Below are 19432 nucleotides of genomic sequence, written 5' to 3'. Positions count from 1 at the left end.
ATTTCAACTCATTGCCATGACAACAACCTCCTCCTCTCCTCCTTCTGTCAGAGCAGTCGCACACATAAGGACAAATTGGCTCCCAACAGCATCTGTTATCTCACCCTAAATGAGCCCCACCCCACCTCTTCTTAAAGGTGTTGTTCTCTCAGTACACAACACACACACACATACACACACACACACACACACACACTTCTACACGCCTAAAGCCCCCGGCTGGCTCCTCACAGCTGTTAGTCCCTCATTGATTTGTCTGCTGTAGTTTGCATCTCTACAAGCACAGACAATATGCACGAGTACAAACTCTGTTCCTGATGCTTCATGTTGGAACGAGAAGACGGCAGACAGAGAGTCTCATGTTTATTTAATAGCTTGTGTGTTCAGTCTCGGTCTAAATATAATTTTAGCTCACTAGTTGGTGTGCTGTTTATATTTTACCTACACAGTTGCCACATATGGTGATTTTTTAATTTCTCTAATGCTGAAGGAATTGTCTTCATGAATACATCTAGTGAATTTAATAATGTAAATGCTTGATGACTCCCATCAAACAGCCTGTTAGCTCACAGTTTGTAGCTGACATGTTGACTTTGTATTGCTCTGATCTGTTGATTTTAAACACGCACACATTATTCTGAAAAATATGCAGACTCACCTGTCTGTCTGTCTGTCTGTCTCAGTCTTTAGAGGATGTAAGTAGTCAACAGATGCACTCTCCTCTTTTTTTTTTTGGTGCTCCACCTATCGCTCCGTCTGCCACTCTCTCCCTCCTCTGCGTTCACTCCTCACCCTGTTTTCCTCCTTTAGCACTCTCACGCACTTTCAGCCGTCGCGCATGCACCAGCTCACTCCTTCCCTCCCTCCTTCACTCCGCCACTCCTTGCAGCTCTTCATGTCTCAGCTGAACAGCGCAGACTTCTCTCCATCATTGGCTGGTTGTGTTTAGCCCTGCCTCTGCACCATACGTTAAGCGGCCTGTCACATTTTCAGCGTCCTGCCCACAGAGCAGCTCGCAGCAACAGAAGCTCCCGCCCACACCATGAATCATTCATGAATCAGTGTCTGTTTCAGCTTTTCGTTGGAGTGTTGGGACCAGACCTCAGACAGTCTCTGGGGGGGGGGGGGGGGGCAGCATTATTGGACTCCAGCAGAGAATAGGACCAGCTGGCCAGACTTCAGATCACTCTTATCACAATATTCTCATGTACTGTTCCTGCAGTATTTCAGGATATGTGTATTAAAGGCTGGTGACAGTCTGTAATTTGTAATTGTTAACAAATCCCATGAAAAGAGCAAAACCAACAGTAAATTGATCCGTGTAATAAGTGTTGTCTGCTGCAGCTTAGTCCTTCATTCCATACATGCCCAAACACAGGGTGACATATTCCTTCATTACGTTTGAGTCAGTTCCACCTACATCATTCTGCTGCCTTAAATATTCACCAGTGCACCAAACAAATGCACTTCTGTTTCCTCCTGTTTGAATAAAGTTTGTTAAAAACTACAATGCCCAGAACATTTAGGAGATTGGTTGACATCTTTAAAACATGAAACTTTTTATTTGTGACCTGTTTTTAAAGGGTGATTGAACAAAGTCAAAGGTCCAAAACTTGAGGTGAACATACATAAAAATGCTCCGTGCAGGTCAGAAGCTCAGGCTTCACTCACCTTTCATTTGCAGTGTTACCTCTACTTCCTGCTCATGATGCCGTCAGATTGTTTGCACATGCTCACTAACAGCCGTTTGCTGCGGAGGTCGTTTCGTGGGTTGGTGATGTCACCATTTGCATATTTTCAATTGGATTCGGACTTGAACATGAGAAGTTTCCATTTCTAGTAAAGAAGGAAGGAAGTGAAATCCTTCGACTGCTGTTTGTTTCTGTGGCGTCCGGAGCCGCCGGGTGTCTGATGACGGTTGCCTCCGGGAGCCGGCAGCTAACCAATCAGAACAAAGTGGGCTCATCGGGAGGCGGGCCTTAAAGAGACGTTTTTTTTGAACTGTCAATCATGCAATGATGATGAACCCGGAATAAAAATATAGACCTGGAAATCTTCCTGATACGTCCTCGTTACAGACTTACATCTTCAGCAGGAACCAGTTGGTGTTAATAGATGAACAAACACATTGTGTGTTTAGACGAGACGACAATAAAACAACCAGCTTTACCCTTTTAACCAGGTGCTGTCTCAACATACTGGAGATTAACATTACAATAAATCGTTAGTGTTATTAGTGTAGAAAGATTAGTGATATAAAATGTATTTATTTTATAATGACTTTGACTCTTAAATGTCTTAAACTGTTTTTCTTTCTTCCAGAGTTGAGTAACGGAAATTTTAACATTAAGACGAGCTCTGGGTACAAGTTTGGCTGCCTGGCCAAGATAGTCAATTACATGAAGGTAAGCGTGTGGAGACATTTCTTCTTTTTAAGAAGCAAAGTGATGCGAGTATTTCTCTTGGTCCTTGTTGTTTGTTAAGTTCTCTCAGCAGCATCCACTGAACTGATTTTAAGTTTGTCATCATGTCCATCAAAGCTCTTTTAAGAGTTTGACTTGTTGTGTATTGTGTCAAACCAGTGAGTCAGATTTGTTTTACTGCGTAGCGTTCAGTCTTTTCTTGTTTACCAGCCGCGGTGCTGCAGAGAGGCAACCAGGCCCCGTCACACTAGCTGTCTGACTCATCCCTCGCTAGCAGAACTCACACTCAAGTTGACAGATTTTCTTTGAATGTGTGCATTTATTGTTCCATCTGTTGAATACACGGAGCTTTAAAGTGTGTCAAAACCTCAGCGGTTGGATGGAAGGCACTACGTTGCTGTAGAAATTTAGCTAAACCCTTTTAAAGGTGTTTTAAAGGTGTGCTGACATTTTAAATAAGTGAAGGAAGATGCTGTTGTTGATGCTGTATGTGTGCTTTCTTCACATACATGTGTGCTTTCTCTTTGTAGACGAGGCATCAGAACGGTGATACACACTTCCTGACTCTAGATGAGATTCTGGATGAGACCAAACTTCTTGATATCAGCATGAAACAGAAACAGTGGCTGATGACTGAGGTGTGTTCACATCCTGTATGTTGCAATTGAGTAGCAACAGTTAATGCTGATAACGGATATCCTTCACCTCAATATTCAACACTCCTATTAGTAGTGAGAAAATACTAAATGTCCTTTATTATTTATTTGCTAATCTTTTAAATATACTTGAAGTGTAAACAGCCTAATGAAACGTCTCCTCGCTGCTGATCTCAGGCCTTGGTCAACAACCCAAAAATTGACGTCCGAGACGGGACGTATGGCTTCAAGCCCAAATATAACCTGAAGGACAAGAAAGCTTTACTGAGACTGCTGGACAAACACGACCAGCTGGGCCTGGGAGGAGTGCTGCTGGAAGACGTAGAGGAGGGGCTCCCCAACTCCGCCAAGGCCATCAAGGTAGCTCACAATAAACCTCCTTTATGATAATATGCACAGTATGTTGATTATTGCACTTTTGTCTCTTGTATGATCGGATATTTAAATGTACCTTGAGGTGGCTGATCAATAAAGACATTGGCAGAGAAATAAACATTGATATGATCAATCACAGGCTTTGGGAGATCAGATCATCTTTGTGACGAGACCAGATAAGAAGAAGATCCTGTTCTACAATGACAAACACTGTCAGTTTGTGGTGGATGAAGGTGAACAATCTCTCTCTCACGAGGCTTTTCTCATGTTGAAGATTTAGGCTGCTGAAGGTTTAATACAATTTAATACAATTAATAAATTGTATTAGTTGTAAACACCAAACGTGGGCTGGTGATAAACTCTTTAATGTGCACTGGCCCTGATATATTGCATAATAATAAGCAGAGTAAAGTTTTTTTCCTGAAATAATTAGCACCTTTAACATGTAGTTCAAAGCAATTAATAGAACTTTATTACTAAAATTGTTTATTTTTGGTAGATGGGTCAAAATCTTTAAATAATTTCAGAGTTGTGTGTCTGTGAGTGTGTCCAGCTGTTTCATGAATGTGTTTTTTTTTTAAATGTTAGAGTTTCAGAAGCTGTGGAGGAGCGTTCCAGTGGACGCCATGGATGAAGAGAAGATCGAGGAGTACCTGAAGAAACAAGGAATCTCGTCCATGCAAGAAACTGGATCAAAGAAAACGGTCGATATCTTTTGGTCTCCCATCTGCTTGATTTTCATTGTAACTTGCCAAATCTACAGTATATAATTGAGTACCTATTCTAACTAAGTATAACTAACTGTTCATTTCACTAGAAATAATGGCTTTCCCCATATGATTACACTGCAACCTGTTTCACGGCTACCGGCTGAAGTGCTCTCGCTCAATACTTGTTGTCCCCAATAGTCACTTAGACCTAAAATGACAGAAAAATACAGTCCAGGTTGAAAAACCACCAAGTTGTCCTTGAACAGCAACACTCACTGTTGTCATGTGTGCTCCCTGCAGTTACCAGTTCAGAAGAAGAAGAAGCAAGGTGGGCAGAGGAAGAGACACTTCAAGACTCACAACAACCATCTGGCGGGAGTACTGGAGGACTATACAGACGGCGTGCCTGTGAAGAAGTGAAATCCTCGGCTTCACGCCCTCACAGTGATGTAGAATCTGTAATGCAGACATGGCTGGCGACGGACCCTGGCCACACTACAATACAAAGACTTTTTATGGCTGTTTATGTCTTTTCTTCGCACTCTGCTGTGATCTCGTATTACACGGAGTAAATAGCAACTATTGTGTGGAATCCTTCTTAGTTTGGTTATTGATTGTGATAACTGCAGGACCCTTGAGGGAAGGAGTACTGAGACCATTAATGATGCTGAATACCCCCCCCCCCCCCCCCCCCCCCCCCACCAAAACCACCATCCTTACAGGGGGCGCTGTCATCTGACTGTAAACTGCAAACGAGAGTTACAGTGTGTAAATATTATTTTCTTCATTTTATTCAGTGTATCACAAACATGTGTGTAGAAGATATTATTTGAGGAAATACTCCTCAAATATTGAAAACTTTCCACCATTTCAACAGGAATGGCTGAAGAACCATCTGGGACGTTACTTCTCATTGAATTCCAAAATATTTAAATTGTTTTACACCATAGCATCAAAACAAAGGTTTAAAATGTTAGAATTTTGTGAATTTATTTTAATAAATGACACTGTTACATGATGCTGCCTTATTTCTTCATTTACATTCACTGCAGCTTTTCTGAGGTCTTCTTCTTCTTCTTCTTCTCGTTTTATATTAAACTTAAATTAAGAATTGACGGCTGTAACTGTGCCAATTTTCAAAATGTGGATTTACACTGAAAACCCTTTAATTCCTGTGTTCTTACTGGATTATGTAAAACCCAGTGATGAAATAACCAGTAACTACTGTGATCATAAAATAGAACACGAATCAGCATTTGAGGTTATTTAATGAATCATAGAAAACGATACATGAAGAGGAAACGTTTGCAGTTAGAAAATACCAGTGAGAAAAAGTACTGATGAAGCTTGTTATATATATTATATAATTATATACATTCATGCTTCCCCTCAGCATTACCTATTTAAATATGGGTCGGCCATTTACAATAAAACCTTTCAGTTAGCAGCGTGGCCCGCTTTCACTGTTTTCTTTAAATGATGGTAGTTCGGCAGAATCTTCATCAGGAAGTCGAGCTGAAGAGTCTGCGGCTGAAAAGAAGAAAAAACAAACATGTCGATAAGCAGAAGACATAAAAGTGTTTTTTTCACTATGATTTGCACTACTAACAAACACAGTACGCTGCAGTTTACCATTTATTTAATATTTATTTAATATTTATAGTGATTCCTGGACAGGTTGAGGCAACATGAAGAAAATTCAAAGGAGATAAAAACTGTAATGCTGTAAAGTGAATTATGATGTAAAGTCCTTGTGTCTTCCATCAGTGTAGATACGCAGTAATGTGTTAAATCTCATGGAGTGATACCTTCAGTTTAAATATGGAAGTTTTGTTGCGTACTACTTTTAAGTGAGACGGGGGCTCCAAACAAACAAACAGACAAAAAAACATATCTGAGATTCAGTTTATGCCGATATGTAGATGTATGTTTATCTGCATAGTTTAAAAAGCCATTACTTCTTAATCATCATATATGTTGGAGCTTTCAGTCATGAAAACTCTTCTGATCAGGTCAAAGAATCGTGCACATTAATATGCACAGTATGCACTTGCTAACCCATGTTAACAGTCAGCATATGTAGATAATCTGCTGCTTATTTATTTATCAACACTAGTCGTGTTTTTTCTTTTTTTACAGTAGTGCTGTTAAATGGTGCATCCCTTGAACTTTTATAACATTTCCAACACTTGGTCAACACAATTATTTTGTCTTGTTGAGACACATCACCTAGAAAAACAAATCCTTTATTTGTCAGTGTTTCTCCTCTTGGGTGACATTTTTCCTGACGTTTCCCATTTACAGCCAGTATGTTGCCAATGAGTGTAACCACGTACCTGCGGTCTCTCTGTCTGAACCCGCCTCATACATCCAGAGCCGTAGATGACCGTGTTCTCAGGGATGACCTCGCAGGTGTTGACCTGACAGAAGGCCCCAATGATACATCCACTGGTGAGGATCACATTCCTACCGACGTCAGCTACACAACAGAATAGAAGACATTAGCTAGTGAGTGACTTCATTCTTTCTTTCAGATGCTGCAGCCGCTCACATCTCTACATGAGCACACAATCAAAGTCAGAACAAAGATGTGAACATTTTACCTTTTGATTCTATCACATTGTTGTCCCCGATTTTCAGGGCTTGTGACACTGGATCATCAGTTAAAGCAAAATTCGATTTTGACAGCTCAGAATCTTTACATGGTTATAAAAGACAGCCGTTAACCGGTGGAGTCAAGACTAGTGAAAAGGATACCACAGCCAACTTCAAATACGTTGTTGATACCGATGGTCATAGTCTTTGGTTCCACTTCTGAATCTGGTGTGATGTTCTCTGGGTAACTGTTGGATAGAAAAACAAGCTTGTAATTATTATAATGGTTACAAAACAGAAACAGTACACACACAAATATGGGTAGAAGAGATTACACTGACATATAAGGAATCTTGCATCACCTGTTAATGATGAGAGCTTGCTCCTCGATCAAATTGCCTTCTCCGATCACTATGGGTCCTGCCTCTGCAATGATACGAGCTTTCGGGTGGACCACTGTTCTGGGACCTGAGTAAACGCAAAGAAAAGTTTTGAGGAGAGATACTGAACACACACGACAGTAAATCAGGAAAAGTAGTTACGCGACTGAACGGATTAAAGGTAAAGAAATGCAGTTTTGACAAGTCAGCAGTTTCTTGTAAGTCATTCAAAACATCTTACCTATGGTGACATCTCCTCTGATTTCACTTTCAACACAAACTACGGCGCCAGCGGCTATTTTGACACTGCAAAAAAAAAAAAAAGTTAGCGAGGACGTGAGAGAAAATGGGTTAAAATGTTAACGTAGCTAACGTAACATTGCTAGCTAGCCACGTCGCTAAGCCGTTTAAACTAGTCATAAGGTGACTTCATTGTGGCTATTTCGTCATCTTCACGTTTTGTTATTAAGAATTAACTGAGACGTTTAACGTCATTTACGGGCCAAATTTTATATTACCTTTTCTGGGCATTTAGTTTATCTGCCATTGTGAAGTCTGATGGGAGGCGCCGATGATCCGCTCGGTTATCGATTTGAAATCCTTGCTGTTGCAGCGTATGCGCATGCGTCAGTCGACTTAATAAAACCACAGTACAAGGAGAAAAAAATAAATAAAATGAAAACACAAGCAGATATAAAACTGAACAATGTAAAAGATACATAATACAGAAATAAAAAGATAAAAACAAATAAATATAACTTTAAAAAGTGAATAAACTTCAAAACATACACATATACTGTACTTAACCATTTACATATGCACACATTTTTTGTTGTATTTTTTGTTGTCTTTCTTTTCTTATCTTGTGTTTCTATGTTAAGTGATTACTCTCTGGAATGAATTCTCAGTATGACTTGTTAATGTACTATTAATTCTTAGATTGTATTGTTTTGTTTTATAATTCCTTTTTTCTTTGTCCTATGTCTATTTATGTTTTTAAAAAAATAAAAAATATTCTCCAAAAAAGTGAATGAGCAATACTGAAAACCATCTTAAATCATCTGGCAATGTTGCCCACAAGGTTTCTCAAGAGATGAGATGTCTTTAAAGCTTTTTTGTTTGTAGATAATCTATAGATCATAGAATGTCTGAAGTTCAATATAAAACAAGTTTATATTTGGAAGAAACTAAAGAAATCTGGCTTTGTGAATATGATGTTTGCCCAAAAGACACAGCAATTTTATTAAATTATCAATTTCACGTTTGATAGACTCTACATTTAGAAATAAGACCATACTTTCATACCTTATGAGTCTCCCAGATTAATAAGAAAATGTGAATCCAAAAGTTACTTGACTGAGTACAGACGTAAAATAAATGAGAAAAGGACTCAACCTCCTTTTTGCAGAATGAACATGAAAAGGGTAATCCATAGTGGATGATCTGTTGAGGATCACAAACAGGTATTGTTATGTATGGTGAATTAGTGTAATGTGGGACACCTAAGCTCAAATGCATCTATCTCATCTTTTATCAAATGCTAATGCATAGGACTGCTGTCAAATTAAACCTGGGCTGTTATGTAATTAAAATCACATGAGTTCACACGTGATGTCATAGATTGAGGCGGGCAATCTGCCAACAGGAGGTACTTTCTGTGAAGTCCAGTGAAAGGTTAGTGCGGATTTAAAGTACTTTAATGTTAAGGATATTAATCTGTCACGGATGAAGCAATGTTGAAGATTGTTATCAGATTGTATATTCATGTATCAATATGGTGAAAACATGTTTCATAATTTTTATTTCATTTTTTCATTGTCCCACTTTGGAAAATTTGGTTTGAAATGTGGGAAAGCATGGTTTTACATTGGGACATTCATATATATTCTTAATTGGTGAAATATGCATTTAAGCACATTAAATGTGCAATACCAACAGTTATTCAGGGGTCCTCGTCTTGTAATGATTATTTTTTTGTTATTTTTAGGCAGATTGCAAATTATATTGTTACTAATATTAATACATAATATAATACATTACTGTACTATTTGTAACAGCAAATACAATGTAATTACTGGAATGACCAGACATGCACTTTGGCCTTGAGTGTTACTGATCAGAGAAGTTTCATTGTACTAATTAAGGTGATTTAGACCTTTCAGCCTCCTAATGAGATCCCAGGTTTCAGTCTGCACTGTCAACACCCACCAAAGGGAACACTTTACTACCTGCCATTTCTACTCCGAACGTGATATCTGCATTCTCTTTTTCTGATATGATTAGAAAAGACCTTGGGGTTTTTTTTCAATGGCATTGGGTGCATATATAATGTGTTAGCTTCATACCGTAATATAGCGTTATTGCTTAACCGCCAACTGCAAAAAATGTCCCACTTTACTCTAATTCACATTAAATTTGTCCCTTCTCGCTCCCACTACAATATCAAAACAAGGCAGAATCGGAAGTGGTTTCTATTATGGCAAAAAGGAAATTAAAGAAAACCACAAAAGACACATCTTCAGACGTAGCAGTGACACAGGCCAGTCAGAAGCAAATGACACAGTCAGGGAAGGGTGACATGTTTTCTCTTGCAGCTGTTACTTTGGTCGTTGCTGTTTTCGTGGGACCACTGACAGCTGAAATGTCTACCTGTAAGTACCGAGGGCTCCACAAGGGAAAGGTGTTGGTAATGAGATCACAAGCTAGCTCGGCTAACAAGCTAATTGCCAAAAGTTCAGCCGGATTTGACAGCACTTTCATCTCTGTAGCTGTTTAAACTCGCTTCTAACAGTCACGAAAGCGTTCGTCAAACAACAGAAGATTCACGACGATATAAATGTGTTAATTTGACCGTAAAAAACAAAAGATATTAGCTTTGAGCTAACTTTAGATTCGCGTCAAACAGAGCACCAACTGGAAGAAGCAACTGACACTCCCAAGAATGAGCTCAGAGACGTTTGAACTTCCCTCTTTGGGGCTATTTTACGGATTAATTCAGCATGTGACCACCGGGCTCTGCAGCCATAACTTCAGCCTTCTCACATGCTTTCCTCTTCCAGGCAGCAGCAGTAGCCTGACGGTAGCTTACTCTTCAGTCCGACTGTATCTCTGCTTATTGTCGCTACGTCCAGATACCATCACACACACTTTGGTATGGAATAAATTTACCTCGGTGACAGTGAACTGTAGCTTTGAGGTAAGTTACAGCACGATAGTTGCACAGCTTTAGCCTCTACAAGTGCAATAACGCAACGCATCCACGGTATGATTTCTCCCGCTTAACGTTATACAATATCTATGTCAACATGGAGTCAGGAAGGCTAGCATTATTCAACGCATGTGCACTTGGTTCATATGATAAGCGTATGATTGAAATAATGTCAATAACATTAAGTAAACACTGGGTAAACTGTTGGGTGTGGTCAGCTATAGCAACACTGCAGGCTGCAGCATCTTTTCTGCATGATGTCTGTACAGCAAATGGATTTGGTTTGATCTGCATCTGCACAATGTGTGCTGCTATGTCTCTCTCCAGCTGGCTTCTCTTATCGTAAGCACACAGTCCTGAAGATGGATGAAGCATTTCTGAGAGTCCACAATGAGTTGGACATGAACCTGGTGGTGTCCTGGATTTCAGAGCGCTGCTACCAGGTGAGTTCGGCACACTCACACCAAATTCAATCAGGAGAGACAAATGAATGAAGCAAAAAGAATCGTTTATTATACAGATATTGATGATTAAGTCTTTGATGCTTAGACTCTACAGGGAGATTTTGTAATCGGGGGACATCAGTCCTGAGCAGCAGGTGGTAGCCGATGACTTCTGCTGAAACTAATAAGGCTGATGAAGTGATGCACTGATGAATCTGAGAAGACTGGGCTTTGATAGGGAGGTGGTGGGGTGCTCGTAATGGCAGCCTGAAAGCACTAAGGCAGGGATGGAGAAAACATTTTAAAAGACGGCTGTAAAATGATAGGCTGACAATGAAGGTGTATGACTGTGCTATTGGCTAAATGTGACCAGCTGATGTGAACAGCTGACATCTCAATTGATGGCACCCGGCAATGACAGCAAGGAAATTAAGAGTGAGCAGGCAGTGAGGGATGGGAATGACAGATGAAATAAAACTACAGACCTGAGTATGCAAAAGATAATCTTCCTGACTGATCTTTAGCTAAAGCTCCATTACTCTCCTCAAGTGGTGGATATCTGACTGCAGTGTCTATAATAGTACAGGCCTGGTGGGCAACCGGGTCAATGAGAACCCCCACCAGGCCATAAAAATCCCTTTTTGAATGCAAAACAAGGCCAAATATCTATTCCTTTGGAAATCAATAATCAATATCGTTTGGGAGCCTCTTTGCAACACTGATCCGAAACGTGAGTCAACCTCTGTGTCGTTGCCTTGGAAACTCTTGATGTGAATGCGAGTGCCACTGCTGTCAGAGTCCCTGTGAGTTACTGCAGAGCGAGAGCAAGCGTTTATGGGATGCAGGTTAGCTAACGTGAGCATGGAACTGCCTAAAACGAGAAAAGGCTCTAACACAGTTAACGGACAAACAAACATATCAACGTTTTCTCTAAAACTATGGAGTCAAACAAATATACAGATGGGGAAGAAGTGAGAGGTGCAGCGTATATTTATGCATTAAATGCAGCTTATTAAGTCATCCCCTCCTTGTGATCACTGTGATTTAAGTCTTGAATATACCCAGCAAACAAACATTTGAAATATAAATTGCAGACTGCCTGCTGTGCCATCTGACTGACGCCGGCCGTCCCGCCTGCCTCGGCCCGTTAGGGTTTCTCGGTGTGAACCACCAGGCCTGAAAAAAATTCTAGGGGAAACACTGGACTGGTTTATGTTGATGATGATGATGATGATGATGATGATGGTGATGATGCTCAGATCTAGATGCATGCTTCTCTGTGTGCTAGTGTTTGTACCAGCCGCTAGGGGTGGTCCCTGCTCGGCCTGGTCCTGGTCAGTCCGGTTCAGAAGAATTCATTGTGAGCACTCAGCATGAACTCACACTACAGCTCAACAGCACTGTTGTCAACCTGGAGCTCTGCACGTAAGTTAAAGAACAAAGACATGTTTCACATATGCAAGAACTGGGCATAAACTGCATAAAAAGGTATACAGAAGGTATACTTCCAGTTTATCTTTCAACCAATGGGAACTGGTTCTGACAGCTCAGCTGAACTGACCTAAATCTGTTTTACAAACACCATAAAATGAACAGCCAAACCATTCAGCATATGAAGGAAAGACATGGAAGATTTGACTGTGAAATGCAGTTAAGCAGACATACCTTACATACATTTGACGTATAGTAGTATAGTAAGTCACATTTTGTCAAGATGAACGTTGTGTGTCAACTAACTATCTTGTAAGGAAAAGATTGTTGAATGACAATCCAAATCTATTCAATAACTGATCAATGCATATATATCAGCATATCTTCTTTAATCCCCAGAGTTCCCTTCCACTTCGGGGAGCAGGGGAACTACTCTCTGTGGGTGAAAAACTTGAACGAGTCCTCAGTGGTCAACTGCTCCATAGTGACTGATGCAGACCCCGTCAACAGCTACATACGTGAGTCACACACACACACATTCATATGACATTCATAAGCTTGTATGACATGGATATTAAGTGTTCTTATATATTCACCCTGTACAGAGTACACGCGATTGTACATCTAATTAATGTCTCACTCTCTCCGCAGCGATCTTGGTAGCTTTTCTTGTCTTTTCTGGACTGGCCTTGGTGTCTGCTATTGGAAGAACAATATTAGGGTAAACTCACTTTATTCTGTTTTGTCTGTTCATTCAGTTGATTTAAAGTGAAGCTGTGATACGTTTTGAACTGATTGGAAAATCTATAAAGTCAAAACATATGTATGATTTATCAAATTAATGATGGGCTGATTTCATGAGATTTGTCTGCTGCTGTATTCTGTATTAGAGAATCAATTCTAACCGGTTGCTTTATTTCTTCTTCAGACTTGATGTAGTGAAGGGAATCCTCTTCCGAATCGGTGGCTCCATGGAGACAGAGAGACTCATCAACTCTGTGAGTGTTTCTCTGGAACGATGCAACTCGAACTTCACCAAACTGAGGGACAAAATATCATCTTTTTCATCAGCGTTTGACTAATATAGCAATTTTCTTGATAAATTTTTAAGGATTGATGTCTTGCAGCTCTGTGATTTTTTTATTTTTCATTATAAAGCACTTTGGAAGTTTGTTTTAAAGAATGTGACATATTTTCTATGATACATCCTGCCTATATTTAGCGCTTTTTCAGGCGCTGTTAACGCTTAAAGAATTAGTAAAGGTTTTTAGCAGAGAGCTTACAAGCTATTTGAATCAAGGTTTTCTTCACTTTCAAACCAAAGAATAATTAATAGTAGCACTGTATGGAGCTTTATGTGTAACTCTGTAACTTCAATAGAATAATGTTAATATCTATCTTATCTTTCATCATGCAGGAACTGGGCTCCCCTGGCAGGACAGTGGCACCAGTTACTGACAACATCCTTCCTCCATCACCCAGCCCCAGCAAAAGGCTGCGATCTCTGGACACATTCAGAGGGTAGGCCGACTCTCTCCCCTCTCACCCCTGCAAGTTTAACACTTGGTCTGAATGTGTCACATGATTCTCACTGCAGTGCTTTTAGCATTTCCATGTAGCTTTGATTTTCTTGTTTGCTATAATCTACTGGCTGCGGTGCTCCGTGCCTTTCAGTAATGCTGTGTCTTCTATTTCCTGACAGGATCTCTTTAGTAATTATGGTGTTTGTGAACTACGGAGGGGGGCGATACTGGTTCTTCAGACACGAGAGCTGGAACGGTCAGTCCCACCAAACGACTCCTTCTTCATAGATCTCTGTAAACTATCATGATACTGTAGTTGATGTGTTTCCTGTTCATCTCCTTACAGGCCTCACTGTTGCAGATCTGGTTTTTCCTTGGTAAACTCAATTTACATTTTCTTCTATAAAGTTTGTCTGGCATATTTTTGCACTGATTAGTCGACTCCGCTGTAGAAACGGACAGTTCCGCTCATACATGAAAGTAAATATTTGCTGATATTTTGTAATGTCATGGCAGCGTTTGTACTGAGAGAGAACTAGAACCATGAACTCATTACAGATATTGTGGAATTCATGTATAAAATAAAGGTATTTATAATAATGTTCTATTAATTACAACTTGTTTGAAGGATTGATTATGTCCTCTCTTGTTTTGACCTACTGGTATTTGCCTGGATATTGTGTGTTATTACAGTTTGTATTTAAGCTTTGTTTGCAGTTTTATCATGAGCTAGTTCTCTGAACTCGTTTACTGGTTGCTGAATTTGGAAATAGACTCCAGACTAATATTTAACCAAAAAACAAAACCTGATAAGCTTCCAAGACCGATGTTAATATTTGAGAGTTCTGATAATCTGGTGACAATATGTCGGCCATGTTTGATGTTGGGCTCTAATTGTATCTAAGATATACATGCATCTTATTTCTAACAGTGTTTCTGTCTCTCTCCTCCACCAGGTTTGTGTTCATAATGGGGACATCCATCGCTCTTTCAGTGAACTCTCTGCTGCGCGCAGGCTGCACTCGCAGCTCACTACTGAGAAAAGTTGCATGGAGGAGCCTGCAGCTCTTCATCATCGGCGTCTTCGTCATCAATCCAAACTACTGCCAGGGACCACGTGAGTATAAACACAGTTCTACAGTTAGGGTTAAGGTATCCCGGACAATGTTCTTCATCACTGTTCCACACTCTGTGGACTTGTGTGGTCGTGTCTTCCTTTCTTCACTTGCTTATGTGGGCTCACACTCGATCCTCCTCCACACCGCAGTATCGTGGGACAACCTGCGGATCCCGGGTGTGTTACAGCGCCTGGCCTGGTCATACCTGGTTGTAGCCTGCCTGGATCTGTTGGTGGCGAGAGCTCACCTTGACATCATTACAATGGTCAGACTACAGCTCCATTTTACCCTCATTCTTTACATTTATTTGTTTCTAAGAGTTACTTAAAGACACATCTGCCATACCTACTATGAATCCATAAATCATTAAGTTATGCTGATGTTAGGGTTAGGATGTTATTCTTGTAACTATCTAACTGTTTAACTATCTATGATAAATGTGTTTATGCTAAATGTATTTGGAAGGACAATGAAACGGTCTGAGTGAGAAATGTCTGTGTTTTCCAGGATGCATGGTGGTCCCCTTGCCTTGATATCTTGCTGTACTGGCCAGCCTGGCTGTGTGTGCTTCTTTTAGAAATCATCTGGCTATGCCTCACTTTCATACTTCCTGTACCAGACTGCCCAACGTGAGTCAAACAGGACAGTGCATGTTTATATATACTGTCTTACATGTGTACTTGTATTAAGAGGGAAATGCTCAGCAAACAACGAGGTTTTGTCCACTTTTAAAGAGTATTTGTATATGTGTGTCTTTGGTCTTTTGTCTGTTTATGTGTTTTTTTGTTAAGAAGTGAAAGGTAACAGTAGTTCAGTCTAATTATTAGGATATGCTTTAGTAGTGTCATTTTTGATCCAGATGCAGATTTCAAACATCAACTCTGATAGTTTTGCTTTCACTCAACAGATCGAGTCTGTATATCCTGTTTCTTTACAATTAATTTTTAAAGGAATTGATTTTATTTTTAAACTGAAGACTAACAATACTGACATCACCCTCTTCCTTTGAACAGCGGCTATCTAGGTCCAGGTGGGATTGGGGACATGGGCTTGTATGCTAACTGCACCGGTGGAGCAGCTGGATTTATTGACCGCTGGCTGCTTGGAGAAAACCACATCTACCAGACTCCTTCGTCACGGGTCAGTGACCAACAACAACTACCAGAGCATACCAACAGCAGACACATTTAGTCTTTTTTCATATCTCGGGATGTTACGCTTGAGCTTACATATCAGGTTTCTCTTGTATAGGCTCATGCACAAATGATGCAAGGATGGAACAAGTATTTACATTTATTTATTTGTTTCTATTACAATGAAGGTGATTTATGCGACTCACATGCCTTATGATCCGGAAGGTGTTCTTGGTAGCATCAACTCTATCCTCATGGCTTTTCTTGGATTACAGGTTTGTAATATGTATTTGTATATATGTAAATGAGCTATATGAATGCTCATATAGCTCATTTGACAACTGAAAGGAATCAATTAATGCTTGAACTGTTGTATTTTCAATTTTCCCAGGCAGGAAAGATAATCTTACACTACAGAGATCTTCATACAAGTATTGTTTCAAGGTTCCTCATATGGGGTCTCATACTGGTAAGCACATCAACTTGTTATATCGCATCTGCTTTTAACAGTATGTGCACATTTGTTGTTACTTCTAAGTGTATTAAATCAGTCATTGCATTACTAAGTAGGATTACAGTCATATTTTTTTGAATGAAACGGGACAGTTTTCCTTTTTCTCATTGAATAATAAAGTGTCTTTTAACACGCAGGGAGCCTTATCAGCGGTTCTGACCAAGTGTTCCACAGACCAGGGATTCATTCCTGTCAACAAGAACTTATGGTAATGTTGCTCATTGTTATACTGTTGTGTAATGTCACATGTGATTTAAGTGTTCATATATCTTTTGTTTTATTATGTTTTTAGTATTTTATAGTACCATTCTTTCCTCACTTTGTTTTCAAATGCCTTGTATGTCCTCATGTATACAAACGGCCTGAACAACTGCACACTCATGTTGTATAATTTACTCAATTTAAGTCCGTCATGGTTTTACAACATTTCCTTCACAATCCTAGACAGTTACTTCCTTAAACCTAAAGGACTGCTTCATTAGAGCATGCAGTCTAAAAGGTCAACTGGATTGAATGTTTGGCACACGGTCATCAAGCTGGTCACCAAACTGTGCCAATGTGTTGCAAGCACAGTCAGAAGTTGTTAACCTTTAGGTCCAGCCAGTGAAATGACACTGACACTGGCTTTAAAGTACAAGGGTGAAGTTTTTGTGTCCTGTATAAAAGGAGCTTTGTGTGGTTACTGTTTACCAGATACGTTAAAACTTGGGATATCCTTCAGAAATACGTATTTGCAGTAGAATGCATTAAGAACTGTGTGTGTCCATTTGACTTGTAGGTCTTTGTCCTATGTGACAACACTGGCCTGTTTGGCCTTTGTGCTGCTAGTGCTGGTCTACTACACAGTGGATGTAAAGAAGTGGTGGTCTGGAGCACCTTTCTACTACCCTGGTGAGTGCTGCACCATACTGTCAGGCATAAAGAAGCCAAGTTAGTGGACATATGTGACGCTATCAGCAATACATGAACAACTTGCTGTTTTTGACTTGATTTAGTTTAATATGAACCATGAAAATCATCCACATGCAGACCCATGTTGCAAACATTTTTAATAGCTTTTCTTGAATGTTTTACTTCTCAGATATGGATTATTATTAATCTTTCTATGTAATCAACATGACATTTGCTTCACTCTCACTTGTGTACGTGAAATCAGGTATGAACTCCATCCTCGTGTACGTGGGCCATGAAGTGTTCGAGGAGTACTTCCCTTTCCGCTGGCGCATGGCCAACAGCCAGTCCCACGCTGAGCACCTCACCCAGAACCTCGTGGCTACTTCCTGTTGGGTCCTCATCTCCTATGTGCTCTACAGGAAAAAGATTTTCTGGAAAATTTAGAAGCGGGACCCGTCAGTCACGGGGCCTTCAGACAACAAAAGCAGAGGACATTGTTTACATCAGAATTGCTGGAGTTATAATCTGAAAACATTTGGAAAACAGGAGACTGATTTATTTTGTCAAAATGATGTGAACTCTGTTTCTAAATGTATATGAGTGTCTTACTTCCAAGCAGCACTACTTGTTTGTTTCTGTAGATTTTCTAATTTTGGGTCACTACTTTATAAGAGCATTAACACTTTTATTTCAAAGATCTGAAGATATAAAGCAGCTGACCCCTGCCAAATGTCTTAACTGACTCAGGAAGAACTCATTCCAAGAATAGTTAAAGTTGAGAACTATGAAGACTGTCGTTGTTAATCTGCTGTTTGACTAGACGCTGGTTTTGATTCCTCATCTTGCACCACAGACTACAGCAGCAGGGTGTTGAAGTAGTGCTTTAACAAGCCCTTGTTGACAGAATCCCTGCTGCCATCTGAAGGACCGTTGCATTACTTTGAAAGCTGAAGTGGGTTTTTATGAGATTGAATCTTCAAGGGCCAAAGAAGACTGTAAATGACACTTAAGTGAAAATCTTATCAAGAATGTATTGTGAACATTCATATTGATATAATTCACAGGATATTTAAAAGGGGGAAGTTTGTAGATGTTTTAAAACTTGAAAGTAGCTGCAATATTTCAATCCTCTGTCTGTAGTTTTAATCATCATTTACTGGTTTTATTTTTGATCATTAGGCCTGTTTTCCATGTGCAGCCCCCCCTCGTTCACTCAGCAAGTGTCCACTGGTGTGACGTACAAGTGAAGGAGAGCAGATGACTATTTAAACCCACAGGAAGTTGCATTTTGGTCCATACAGAAGCAAATGTGTTCATTTTCGATCAGGTTTCCAAAAGCAGAACTCACAAAACTGCCCCCCCCCTTTTTAAAAAAATAAATAAATTCTCACGCATGCCCCTTTTAATGTTGGCATTTTCAAAAGTGACAAAACTTTTCTCTCACCAAAAGTGCAACTTTTGAGTAGAATTTTTTTCTTCACATTTTGGTAAATGTGTCATGAATTTACAGTCTATAATTAATGTAAAGCTACTGTATGTTGCACCTGTACAGTAATGCAATTATGAGATGTAAGAGAATAAGAATATATCTGATTTTCTCATCACACCACTAAAACACTTTCTATGATTGGCAGTGAATAAATGTTGTTTAAATTTTACTTTTTATCAACACATGTTGCAAAACTCTGTGATGTCTGTTGGATATCTGAATGCTGTGAGAGATTCTGGAATAATTGCTCATCTTCTACTGTCTTCATTGATAAAATTAATTCTGTCAAATTTTATATGTTCAATTTTTTTATATTCACCTTTTGAAAATATGTTTATGTAATAAAATGTATTCTAAAATATTACTGTTTGAGCTCCATGGTGGGTTTTATTGTTATGTTGACATGTGAAACTGTAGTTTTCCCTGATAGTCTTAAAATGGCCATGTGAATATTTTATATATGAATATACTATATTATTATATATTTCCAGCGTTTCAGTTCATGTAACATTTAATTATCCTTAAACTCTGCTTTCTATC

General features: G+C 39.5%; 4 protein-coding genes across 9 annotated transcripts in view; 2 read left to right on the top strand and 2 right to left on the bottom strand.

Moving 5' to 3' along the window:
• smim18 (small integral membrane protein 18) overlaps positions 1-1180 on the bottom strand; it is a 4877-nt gene extending 3697 nt beyond the window's left edge. Inside the window, exon 1 of one of the 2 annotated variants that reach the window (XM_067578463.1) lies at positions 655-1180. The gene's annotated coding sequence lies outside the window, so the exon portion shown is untranslated. The remainder of the gene's footprint in view (positions 1-654) is intronic. The other variant, XM_067578470.1, reaches the window with a different exon arrangement.
• Positions 1-5182, top strand: part of gtf2e2 (general transcription factor IIE, polypeptide 2, beta) — a 10807-nt gene extending 5625 nt beyond the window's left edge. For both annotated transcript variants that reach the window (XM_067578434.1, XM_067578439.1), the window contains exons 3-8: positions 2323-2405; positions 2954-3061; positions 3257-3439; positions 3594-3687; positions 4043-4158; positions 4465-5182. In XM_067578434.1, coding sequence (XP_067434535.1) covers positions 2323-2405; positions 2954-3061; positions 3257-3439; positions 3594-3687; positions 4043-4158; positions 4465-4584 — 704 coding nt within the window. In that variant the 3' untranslated portion in view covers positions 4585-5182. The remainder of the gene's footprint in view (positions 1-2322; positions 2406-2953; positions 3062-3256; positions 3440-3593; positions 3688-4042; positions 4159-4464) is intronic.
• Positions 5183-5413: 231 nt separating this feature from the next.
• On the bottom strand, positions 5414-7774 carry LOC137173556 (dynactin subunit 6-like). The gene is made up of 7 exons (XM_067578451.1): positions 7658-7774; positions 7381-7445; positions 7122-7227; positions 6922-7007; positions 6768-6815; positions 6501-6643; positions 5414-5694 (listed from the first exon to the last, which is right to left on the bottom strand). The coding sequence occupies exons 1-7, from the start codon at positions 7684-7686 to the stop codon at positions 5602-5604; spliced, it is 570 nt and encodes a 189-aa protein (XP_067434552.1). The 5' UTR covers positions 7687-7774; the 3' UTR covers positions 5414-5601.
• hgsnat (heparan-alpha-glucosaminide N-acetyltransferase) lies at positions 7302-19256 on the top strand. Of its 4 annotated transcripts, XM_067578409.1 has the most exons (18): positions 9485-9790; positions 10675-10790; positions 12079-12215; positions 12621-12739; positions 12873-12942; positions 13150-13219; positions 13639-13742; positions 13924-14000; positions 14091-14121; positions 14701-14861; positions 15012-15127; positions 15370-15491; positions 15876-16002; positions 16184-16270; positions 16387-16464; positions 16647-16717; positions 17288-17400; positions 17666-19256. In XM_067578409.1, exons 1-18 carry the CDS (start codon positions 9616-9618, stop codon positions 17845-17847), a joined length of 1956 nt encoding a protein of 651 aa, XP_067434510.1. In that variant the 5' UTR covers positions 9485-9615; the 3' UTR covers positions 17848-19256. The 4 variants fall into 4 exon arrangements, with proteins under 4 accessions (XP_067434525.1, XP_067434500.1, XP_067434510.1 ...); XM_067578424.1 differs by lacking the exon at positions 9485-9790 and adding an exon at positions 7302-7320 and having other exon boundaries at positions 14701-15127; XM_067578399.1 differs by having other exon boundaries at positions 9481-9790; positions 14701-15127.
• Positions 19257-19432: the final 176 nt, after the last annotated feature.

Source organism: Thunnus thynnus, chromosome 3, assembly GCF_963924715.1.
Source record: "Thunnus thynnus chromosome 3, fThuThy2.1, whole genome shotgun sequence".
In the NCBI taxonomy this organism is placed as follows: Eukaryota; Metazoa; Chordata; class Actinopteri; order Scombriformes; family Scombridae; genus Thunnus; species Thunnus thynnus.
Note: the sequence above shows the minus strand (reverse complement) of the source record. Positions and strands in the feature narration are given on the sequence as shown.

Bases quoted from the DNA above. Each gene is read 5' to 3' on its own strand.
- hgsnat (XM_067578399.1), top strand. From the start codon at position 9,616: ATGGCAAAAAGGAAATTAAAGAAAACCACAAAAGACACATCTTCAGAC. The intron at 13,743-13,923 runs GTAGGCCGACTC...ATTTCCTGACAG, and splicing joins TCTCTGGACACATTCAGAGG to GATCTCTTTAGTAATTATGG. The intron at 16,271-16,386 runs GTTTGTAATATG...CAATTTTCCCAG, and splicing joins TGGCTTTTCTTGGATTACAG to GCAGGAAAGATAATCTTACA.
- LOC137173556 (XM_067578451.1), bottom strand. From the start codon at position 7,686: ATGGCAGATAAACTAAATGCCCAGAAAAG. The intron at 7,008-7,121 runs GTGATGCAAGAT...TCTATCCAACAG, and splicing joins CAAGCTCTCATCATTAACAG to TTACCCAGAGAACATCACAC. The intron at 5,695-6,500 runs GTACGTGGTTAC...TCTTCTTTTCAG, and splicing joins TTCAGACAGAGAGACCGCAG to CCGCAGACTCTTCAGCTCGA.